General features: G+C 37.6%; 1 protein-coding gene across 25 annotated transcripts in view; it reads left to right on the top strand.

The window, feature by feature from the left end:
* Nucleotides 1–8242, top strand: part of ADGRL2 (adhesion G protein-coupled receptor L2) — a 223147-nt gene extending 214905 nt beyond the window's left edge. For 7 of the 25 annotated variants that reach the window (XM_086954236.1, XM_086954242.1, XM_086954244.1 and 4 more), the window contains 4 exons: nt 194–290; nt 3023–3151; nt 3939–3956; nt 6259–8242. In XM_086954236.1, the coding sequence (XP_086810362.1) occupies nt 194–290; nt 3023–3151; nt 3939–3956; nt 6259–7010 (996 nt within the window). In that variant the 3' untranslated portion in view covers nt 7011–8242. Of the gene's footprint in view, nt 1–193; nt 291–3022; nt 3441–3938; nt 3991–5598; nt 5638–6258 lie in introns of all 25 variants that reach the window. The other 18 variants (XM_086954240.1, XM_086954250.1, XM_086954275.1 and 15 more) reach the window with 6 other exon arrangements.
* Nucleotides 8243–11645: the final 3403 nt, after the last annotated feature.

The following is an 11645-nucleotide window of genomic DNA, read 5'->3' on the forward strand; positions in this document are numbered from 1 at the left end:
ATGCTCGCTTTTTCCCTTGTGGGATCAACTATTTCTTATGACTTTTTTACCAGACTTTGTAGTCAGATACCTTAGATTGAGAATTATTTGACATGTGAAAGAATGGCGATTTCCACAAATCAATAACTGAATGTCGTTCAAGAGCACCAAAAGATGCATATGCCTTACTCTGATTTTGATGCTTTCTCTCTAGAGCCGCATACGGAGGATGTGGAACGACACAGTAAGAAAACAATCTGAATCTTCGTTTATCTCAGGTGACATAAACAGCACGTCCACGCTTAATCAAGGTGAGAAACCAATTTATTTTCGTTTTTTACATTTTTTTTTTAGTTTCAAGCCTCTTTTATCGTCGTTAAGTAATAGTCCTGTTTTCTATTTTTATATAAAAGTATAATCCCTGACTTGGAGCCAACACATATTTTTGTGATCCGTGCTCATTCAAGCCTTTTTCTCTGTGGATACTCACTTATCCATTTATGGAGGGTGATTTTAAATATGGGACATTAATTATTTATCTTAAAAGCGGGAACATAATTCTAAACTTTAAATGACCTTTCCATTTGAGTTGGAGATAAACAAGAGTGGAGGACTTTGACTGGTGCATTCATTTGATTTTTATGAATTTATCCCATATTGTCCTATATTTAAAATCCGTTCATTTCTTACAAGCAGCATGCTATCAAGGAGAACTAGATTTTTTTATGTAACAAAGGCATTTTTTGCAATAAAATTAATTAAAAACGTTATTAACATTTAATGTTCTCCTGTTATAAAAAAGAAATCGCTTTACTAGTGGTTGATCTTACATTTGCTCTTTGCAGATATCTGCTAATCTAATTTTGAAAAATCAAGAATGTTAACTGTTTATTTAGAGGCTTACCATAAGAGTCACTCTACTAAAGCGTGCTGACAGTGATTTCTAAAGTGGCATCTTGATTCTATTGCCCACATAAACTGATGGTTTTGCATTCATTGTGTGACTGGCTTTGTCACTTTTAACTATATTGCTTATAATCTAGTTCTCCTATATAATGCTTGCAACCCACAAATAATGATTATTTTAACCTCATTTCCAGTTCCAGTGCTCCATAGCTCTGGCTGTTTGTTTTAAATTCTATTAGTTGAAATAAAAAAATTGATCATGAAGAATTCTGCATTTTTTGTAGTCCAGGTTTCACCAACGAGTACCTGGTGAGCTGCTAGTAGCTCTCCAGCTACCTTTAAGTAGCTCTCTTGTGTGTAGCCTAGCCTCCTACATTAGAAGCCTTTGCTTGGCTGAACTAATATATGTAAAATAAAATTGAGAGTTTGCATTCAAGACGAAAATGTGTGTAATTTCCGAACTCATGAGCTCATGCTTGGAGAAAAATGACGCCATTTGAAAAAATATATTTAAAGCTGATAGTGATAAATCATCTGGCAATGTGCAGCCATATTACCATAACCATGGTGCCATGGGCTAAGTTAGTCAGTCAAACATAAGTTTGTTTTAGACCACGATCTTTAAAAACATTTACAACATAAAGCTCATTACATAAATTATCCATAACATTATAAAACCATTCCAAACTAAAATCAATCCCAGCCCACAGCTAATAATGAAATGATTTGCTCCTAACATATTGTGTGACAGAATGTTCAGAACATTACTAAAATTTCATTCACATCCGTAAAAATCGCCCCAAAGCAAAGGTTACATCCAAAAACTTCATACCCGGCAGTAATTTTTTTTTTTTTAAATTGGCTTTAATAAAAACCTCTGTTGTGTTAAAAGCCACTAACAGTCCACTAAAATATCTGTTAAATCTCTCTTCCTATTAAGACTACATTTACAATATTCTATCCTCATGTAACTGAGAACCTTGTACCAGGGGCATTGGGTTAAGCATTATCCATTGAAAGGCATGTGAAGCTGACAAAACCGTTTCACACTGCTAGTGGCCACTCATGTAATCATGTCTAGTGCGACCACCTGTACAACATAAATAATAATAGTGTCTCCTTATCATTTTCATTGAGCATAAGTAGCTCTTGTTCCAGAAAAGGTTGGCGATTCCTGCTTTAGTCCGCGTTGTGTGTAACCTTCAGTGAGAATGCTTGCTTTGCTCCTTTTAGACACGTGCGTGTGCACACAGGAGGCCAGGGATAGAATAGACATAAAACTAAGACATTCATTATTAGCCTCTAAATGATGCAGAAGTTGATTAGCAAAATTGCGTGGAGGTTTGCCTTAGTTTTTGCTCACGATGTACCCTGGGTAAACTAGCAGCACACATTTCTGATGCTGCCTAGGGGAAATCTTTCAAGATGTATATAAAAAAGATTTAACCAAAAACAAATAATGTTAAAAACATGCTTTTGACTCCTTTCTGTGATTTTGTAAATGTGTTTATTTTGTCTGTCTGAAATGTAAACAATGCTTTTACATAGATAATTGATTTAGCATGCAATGTGTTACTTAGAAAGCCTAGCTCTTTCTTTTATAAAGAATACGTGATATTATAGAATGTGTTTATGTAAATTATTGTGCTTTTCTGCTGCATGTGCTTTTGCATAAACCATGCAAGGCTTTTTATTGCAGTTTATCTTCTCTCTGGATTATTTTTAGGCTTTATGCTTCTGCCATTCATTTTTCAAATAAATGTTTTTATTAGTGACTGTTTTGCATCTGTGTGTGCATGACTTTTGGGAACGTTTTCACTAGTATATTGAGGTGAACCATCTCGAGGCAGTAGATTCGATGACCACATTAAATTTCCATTCTCTATTGGTTGTGATTTTGTATGAATTGGATAATGTCATTCTTCGCAAGTGTTTACTTTGGGGACTGAGAAAGCATTAGTGAAATGTGGCCACTCTCTACCATTTTCTGAAGTTACAACGTCACGTTAAATCGGCCACTCGTAACCATGTACAATTTGATTAGTTATAAAATGGTAGCACAAAACAGACTGCTTTATTGGTCATGCCTGGTCAAAGTTAGGAAACTGATGTCTTTCTTTGTGTTTCTTTGCTTTAGGAATGACTGGCAATTACCTACTAACAAACCCACTTCTTCGACCCCACGGCACTAACAACCCTTATAACACATTGCTCGCTGAAACTGTTGTGTGTAATGCCCCTTCTGCTCCTGTGTTTAACTCATCAGGTGTGCATATATTTACCATATAAACCTGGTCTTCTTTGCTCGCTTTGCTCTCATCCAGCCTAAGCTTACGATAGTTCAGCACTATGTTGTACGTTTCTAACAGATACCGCAGCATTGCCCTTGCCAGGCTTTTAAAACTGCACTATATTATAGGAATGTGTGAGCTAAATTAATATTTATCAGTAATTGTCCATGTTTTCAACACAGGTGGCATAAATCTTAATATACTATTACAGGACTGACACCACATGGTCTGAGAACCCATCTGCAAGATTTATATCATTTAGAGGTACCATATCTATATAATATTAGGTCCATTTGATTCGAAAGTTCATAAAATCAGCTTATGAAGTTGATTTGATGTTGTACAATAGTGCAAGGCCTTGTCTCAAGGAGTATTTGTTAATGTGTAAAGACACAGTCTATAGTATGGTGCAGCTCTATGCTGGTGAAATGTGTCCTGGTGTTTGTGTAGGTTTAAGAATTTGCTTAAGGGCAAATTTGTGTGGATTGCAAGTGATAGACTGCACTTGTTTTCCATTATTTCATGTATGTGTATTTTATAATTAATATTTATTAGCAAGTATGTTCTTTAGATGAGCTGTTGTCAAGTAGTAATAGTAGTTTTTAATTTATTCGGCATTTTAACAATGCAAATCTCTAAATGTGCCATGAATACCCTGTTTCGACTTACGAGTTTCTTTTTAACTAAATTCCGGTTTCTCTTTTTTTTATTCTCTTGTTTTTGTTTTTCTGTCTTTTTAATTTTTCTTACGCTTTCCTCTAGCGACCTACAGAGAGACAAGTATGGGAGTCAAACTTAACTTTGCCTATCAAATGTAAATTTTTTCAGCATGGTTTTTAATGGGCACAATTAAAATATAACCGTATTCATGAAGTAGACTCAGCGGGCAAGTGGTTCACAAGTGGAATTTCCCATTCGTCAGCCCATAAAAAAAATTCCTAAATTTGACTTAGTATTCACATGCTTTAGAGACTAACAATTAGTCTTTTGGAAACGCAATTGATAATCCGGAATGCTGAAATAATTTGCGGGTTAGAAAGCACTGTCTAGCAGACATGTTTAATTTATTTACCATTTCTACATTTCCACAGTATTCTTGCTACAGGCTATGTATGGAAAGACTATAGTGAATTACCAGATTTTGGGCAGCAAAACTGCCTCCTTAAACCAGACCAAAAATATTTCGTAATGCGCTTAAAGCTGCCGTTTATCTTGGAATGAATGTTTGCCCTGCCTAACATGGCACACTATATGTTTCACAGTAGAGTGACACATTAAAAAGAAAAGCGCACATACTTTAGGAAAGCGGCTGCCTGCATGCAGTCTTTGCTTTTCAATATTTATATAAAACATGTGCTTGAACTAAACGCCATTGTTCCGAAATGGAATTACAAATCTACAGAGTGATTTAATCAGAGGCGAAGCTCCCAAGCAAACATCTTCATCACTTGTCCTAATTCTCTTCACATGGGAATCTGGAATTCTGCTGAACCAGTTGCACATTTTTCATATTCACAACGTTGCTTGAAGTCCTTTTGTTTGCTATTACAGTGGTGTTCTTTACCTTTTGACGCTGGCCTGCTTTAAGGAACAGATATCATCGTTTTTTAAAAAAATGCTATTAATCTTTCATGGTAAACTGCAGCTTTGAGCGTGGATGAAATGACAGTATTTTTCCAAACAAGAATTTGTTCATACACTCCTCCAAGCCTTGCATATAATGCAGCAGCCTCAGTGGTCAGTGGCATTGCTACACCATTCGTTCCTGTTTTTTAGGACTATTTCTGTAGAGCATGTGTTATTCAAATACATATGTCCACCTCTTACTGCATACAACAACTCTTATTATTTATTTGCATTCCTTATACTTTTCAGCGGGAAACCGTGTTGTGCAGGTTTTATGTCTTTGTGTTTGAATGGAAAGAACATTTTATTTCAACAAGAGCATGTCACCACGAAAAACACATCCTTTAAAATCCGTCATCCATGTCCTTCTCCAATTTCACTAACTTTCATTCTTCCAACCGTTAAAATGTGTTGGCCAAGGCTCAATCAACTCTTCCCATCCTACAATCAATATTTATTTCTGTGAGCCATACTTAAAGAAATTCTAGACATTCTACATTTGACCTTGGATGTCCATGAATTTCGTTAGTCTAACTCATAATTGCCTGCACGGGTTCATTTAGTGCTGTCACTGTGACTGATGCAGACTGCAGGGCTGCAGGTGAACTATGACCTCTCGAGGCCTAGGGCAGTTGCTGGCAGACAGAATATTAGTGCAAAAATGGTATTCACTAGAAAGAGGCTGTTACTGCTGGTGATCTAATTTGCTGAACCCTTGCTCTAACAAAGTTGCTGAGAAACTTAGTAAATCTTCATCATGCTACAATAAATCATTTTACTTTCTTTTATATATCAGCTACTCTTAGGCCAGATAGCCTGAGCAGACAGACATGATGTGAGTTGTCCAAAGTGAGTCATTCCACCTGCTGTCAGTTGTGTTTTTGGGTGGTTCTTGTCAGCCCTTGTCATTTGTGTGAAAGAATGACTGTTACACATCTGTTATGTACATGTTCATTGTTTTCATTTTTTTCTTTTCTTCATTATCAGAAAAAGGAAACCTTAGAACTGTTAACATAGTTGCTTGCCAGTACCCATGGGTCAGTGTTGTACATTTCCCTTTATGTATGTTTCTATGCTGGTTTTTTTTTTATTTAGTGTTGTTTAGGACAAATTTTGTTTTATTTTTCTAAATTATGTTTCTGTGCTTAAAACATAAATGTTTCAAATGCATTGCTTTGCATTCTATATGCAAGGGCATGGAGTGAACGATTTCTTGTGGAACACTCAAATTGACACAAAATGTAAAATTTTGGTAAAATGAATGAACGTCAACTATTAATAGAACATCTTTCTTATAAGGTGTGCAACTTACCGAAAATGTCACGTTTATGTTCTTGATGGCTTACATAATGACAACTTTGTCCTGAACTACATTAAATAATTTGTAAGCATAGAGCAAACACCTGTGTGATTAAAGTGGAATTGTAACATCTAGTTCATTTTTATTTTGTTTCAGGACATTCTCTGAACAATGCCCGGGATACAAGTGCCATGGATACTCTACCGCTAAATGGTAATTTCAACAACAGCTACTCACTTCGAAACGGGGACTACAGTGATAGTTTGCAAGTTGTAGATTGTGGCTTAAGTTTGAACGACACTGCTTTTGAAAAAATGATAATATCTGAACTAGTGCACAACAACCTACGAGGCAGCAGCAAAAACCACAACCTAGAACGCACACTACCAGCCAAAGCCGTTATTGGAGGAAGTAGTAGCAAAGATGATGCCATTGTAGCAGATGCTTCATCCTTAATGCATGGTGACAATCCAGGACTAGAGCTTCACCACAAGGAGCTGGAAGCACCACTCATTCCACAACGGACGCACTCACTTTTGTACCATCCACAGAAAGTGAAAATCGAGGCAACGGACAGCTATGTATCTCAATTAACATCCGAGACTGAGGACCACATGGAGTCTCCAAACAGAGACTCCCTGTACACGAGCATGCCCAATCTGAAAGACTCGCCCGATCCCGAGAGTAGCCCTGACGTTGAAGATGATCTCTCTCCATCAAAAAGGAGTGAGACTGAGGACATTTACTATAAAAGCATGCCAAATCTTGGAGCTGGCCACCATCTTCAGATGTATTACCAGATAAGCAGGGGCAATAGCGATGGGTATATCATCCCTATAAACAAAGAAGGCTGTATACCGGAAGGCGATGTTCGGGAAGGACAAATGCAGTTGGTGACAAGCCTTTAATGGTGTATTGAATAGTAATTCAAAAGGCCACACTAAGATACATCTGGTCTTGTTCAGACCGCCTTCTATCTGCTGAAAGACCTGTTCTCTTGCCACTTTGTTGTCAGCGTGGAGGAAATGAATGGACCTTGTAGTTCTGTGAATTTTTTTATAAAAGTAAAACTTTGTATATACACAGAGTATACTAAAAAGAGGTATTTGTTACAAAGAAAAGATACCATCAAGGTATTAGAAACTCCTGCTGCTGAATTATGGAAATAGGAAGGAACATTTTCAGCTATTTTGCTGCAGCAGTTTTCAAAACAAATTTGTAAATATGGCTGCAACATTTTTTTAAGGCCTGCATTGTATTATATACAAGAAGTAGGCTATAAAATCCTGTGGGACAGATTTACTTTATTGTAATACTTCTGACAAGACTTGGAAAAGCAGGGCCGGAAACCTGCATCAGTTTGCAGTTCACTGCAAACAGTTGATCATCAATGGCAAAGACTGAAAATATGTCTAACCACTAGCAATCAAGCCACAGGCCTTATTTCATATTTCTTCAACTGTATAATGAACTATTCTCATGAAAATGGTAAAATAAATTATATTTTGTTCTATTGCTATGATAAAAAACACTCATGTCTATTAGATATGGTTGTCCTTAAAATGAGTTCAAAGGGTTTGCAGAAAATATTGTGAAAAAGCTCTTGGTTGCACATATGTTCAAATGGATTTTGTTACACATCATGGCTGCATCTTAAAATGCAAGTTCTAACCATGCACACTTATTTCCCTGTAAACAGTGTTCTGTTTTCATGAGCTTGGTTTGTTATTTTCAGGTTTCCTATTGCCAAATTTTTTTTATGGAGAGAACAAATCTTTACTTACGGTGTTGCAGCGTGACATGTGCAATCGGTTCTAGTACAGGTTTAAATGATTTTGCTGTTAATTCTTGAACAGTGAAATTAAAGGGCACTGGACACTTCTCACCGCCTTTCTAGTGAATGAAAGACATCAGGTTTTTTTTTTTAAATAAAAAAAGTCTGAAATATTACTCTTCCATGTTACTTTCGCCTATATTTACCAATTAATTTATTTTATGATAAAAATCTAATGTACATTTTCAGGAAAATTCAGCTTTTTCATCCTTTTGTGTAAACCTGTTAATAATGAGCCCATCACTAATATCCAATGTAAAGTTTAACACCTGTTTGACAGTAAATAAATGTGAATTTTTTCAATAAGGTATATGTGAATTGCTGGAGTATGTACAGAATAATATACTGACAGTGTGTTGGAATTTGCCGTATGTGGCAGTTGTGACCCATTACACTAACACTTATTGAACATATAGTCTTTCTACTGAAAAGAGGTGCAGTGACGAGAATTAACTCCTTCCTACATGTACATTCTACAGTTTTGCAGCATGAATCCTTTTCTGGATTCACATGCTGTGCATTATTCCGCCATCTAGTGGTTTGTTTTTTCTTGTTTTGGTCGCTGTTGGTATTTTCCTACCATTTGCAGTTTTCATTATTGTTGTTAAGATGGACTTCGCAAATTATTTATATAGATATTAGGCCTGTTATTCTGTATAAAACCTATTTTTTCCTATCAAAATGTCAAATTTGGAAAGACACCATAGACATTCAACTAAGATTAAGAAACTGGAGTTACAGTAGGCTCTGCACACTTAAGAGTAGCATTGCTTCATCATTCTGGTGCCATGTATTAAAGTAAATTCCTTCAAGCCTATGAATTGCCGTACGAATGTGCTTCACTTGAACAGGCATTACTTACAACTGTAGTAGTCCATGCATTACGGACCTATTCCTCTTTATATGCTACAATTCGCAGTGAGTTTTTTCAAATACAGAAAGCAATACTTTTTTTATTATCTAGATGTAGGATCATGGCATTTTTGTTTGCGATGATAAAATCTTCTGATATTCATTCTGTCACTTCTGTCAGGTAGCCCTCTTCGATCTTCTTTCATTTACACACCTCACTCGAGAGTACTTGTCTTCTGAAGGTATTTCACTTGGATGCTGCTTTACTTGTGAAACAGTATTATATGTTGACACTGGACATTAACCCTTTTGGTTCCTTGATGCCGTCTGAGTTGCAGGTTATAGTAAATTTCCTATATCAAGTGGTTTTAGATGCTTTAGAATGGTAATATGGCATATTATTCCAATACCAAATTGCTATGTGCTTTGAAATGGCCATATAAGTGCCAATTCCATACTTTACCCACGACACTTTTATCATAATTGTGAAACATGTATTTTGAATGCATGTTTACACAAACCCAAACTGCTTAAGAAACTGGTAAAAACGTGGCAGATTGTGAATGACCAACCTATGCACAGTTGATAATGGCTCCATTTATTCCTCCTCCGCTTAATGAAATTTTTCTAATGCACCATTCGAGGTACAATTTACTTAAAAGTCAGTAGCTACAGGTGAAAAGATGACCTAGATCTTAATTTGTTTTAAAGGGGCTAGATTCCAGTCTTGCCTGGCCGTTTACTATTAATTTTCAGAATTCGTCATCAGTCATGCTCCTCTTTATATTCCGTTCCTACAATGTTGCCTCCATGTGATTGAAGTTTTAATGATTCCAGCTGGTTTAGTTGCCGAAGGACCCAAGCTTCTACAAACAAAGATGTCCAACATTCACTGGATGAGATTTAGGATAGGTCTACAGTATGATTTTGGCACAGATCAAATAGTAATGCCTCCATGAGGAGTAGACCTTCTGGTCCCCATCCTGAGGGTATTGAAAAGTGCACAATGCAGAGCAAACCCATTTTGCTTTCACTCCCAACATCCAAACCTGTGATAGTTATAGAGGAGTGGTCCACGTACTAGTTAAAAATTACAAATTTGTTAAGTGAGTTTTATACTCTGTTTCAGAGAGTAAACACATGGATGCTAATAAAATTACCTGAAACAAAATCTCTCAAATACCATTTTAACTTGTGGAAGACATTTGATCCAACTTTTGCTTTCACACAAACATATTGGCTGAAATAAAAAATCTAGGTGTGTCGTTCTACCATTCAAACACTCACTCAAAACTTAGATTGACATGAATAGGTGTGGTTGGCAGATGACTTGTGTTTTCCTTCCAGACAGCTATGCAGTAGAGGGATTGATTATTGGCAGGATTGGACATCCAAGTCTGCATGGTAGAGGGGGTGGAGCTGCTGGGCAAAGCCCTACTTGCACTTCAATAACACTGCCTCAGCTCACACACAAAGAACATCACATTAGCCCATTGTCACTACAAGCAGGGACCAGGGGAGGGAAGAACGAAATTCTAAACACTACTGAGTGGAAAATACTGGAAGTTTCTCTTCCTTCAAAGCTAGCACCAAGTATAAAACTAGGACTGTCAGACGACTCTTCAGTATACTCCTGGATCTGTGAACACTACAGAAGCATGCCTGCCATGCTGCCTGGGGCCTGCCCTGCTGTTTGAGAAGGAAGACTGGGCCTCCCCCTTCATCCCAGGCCACCTGAAAGAATCCAAAGGCCAGTTAGCTGGCCACTTGTTCTGAATTACAAGGACCCAAAAAGCTCAGCAGGCCTCCCACCTGACTGCTGCATTGGAGATGCCTGAGCCCTGCTGGCCTCTGCTGGAGTGAGTTCCTGAATCCCAAGAGGTGTCTCCAGGTGCCTGTCCCCTTAATGTGTCATCAGTTGAGCGTTTCTACAAATAAAAGGATAAATCCTGAAGTTTCATGCTGTTCGCAAATATGAATGGCTTTGTTCGCACCAAGATCTTCTCCAGAGCGAACCGACATTGTGAAGTTCCGGTGAACCAGACTCTTCATGAAACGGCGCCAGTCAGCAAAGACCGGCATTGCAAGTTCTGCTGTTCATGCCACAGCATCGACATCCTGCAGTGACTGCCAACACGAAACTCCAGACACTACTGTCCGCGACACTCAACAATCTCTTCACGTTACAGGGATAACCATCTGCAACAGCCAGCCTGCTCTGCATGCTACTTCTCTTGGACCTCTCAGCTGCCTGTGACATAGTTGACTATGACTCTCTAATACAAAGACTCTATGAAGCTGGCATAGAGGCGACTGCTCTCGACTGGATCACATCCTACCTTCAAAACAGAACAAATGTCACATATATCCCCCTTTCTCATCCATACTGAACTTTACAAAAGCAGGAGTCCTTCAAGGCTCTACCATCTAACCCATGCTTTTCAACATCTACAAGAAGTCATTACCAGCAATAATCAATGAATTTCAGCTCACATTCTATAACTATGCAGATGAACCACAAATACTCCTTAAACTGGAAAGCCCCAAAAACATTGAAAACTCAAAAATCTTCAGATGCCTCAGCCGTTGATAAGTGGATGATAGGGAACGATCTCAAATTCAATGCCTCCAAAACTGAAATACTCGCATGTGGTGACTGGAAAAATATCCCCCACTCTTTGCCTGTCCTGGTGATATGGGAACCACCTCCTAATGGATCTAAGGAAGTAAGAAACTTTGGAATTAGCATAGACTCCCAAGTTATCAGGGAATTCCCAAGTGTACATATTAGCAATATCAAGCTTCATTACTATAAAAACTCAGGAACGCATCTTCCCCCACCTGGAATTTTCACACA

The sequence above is a fragment of the Lissotriton vulgaris genome, chromosome 1_1 (assembly GCF_964263255.1).
Source record: "Lissotriton vulgaris chromosome 1_1, aLisVul1.2, whole genome shotgun sequence".
Classification (NCBI taxonomy): Eukaryota; Metazoa; Chordata; class Amphibia; order Caudata; family Salamandridae; genus Lissotriton; species Lissotriton vulgaris.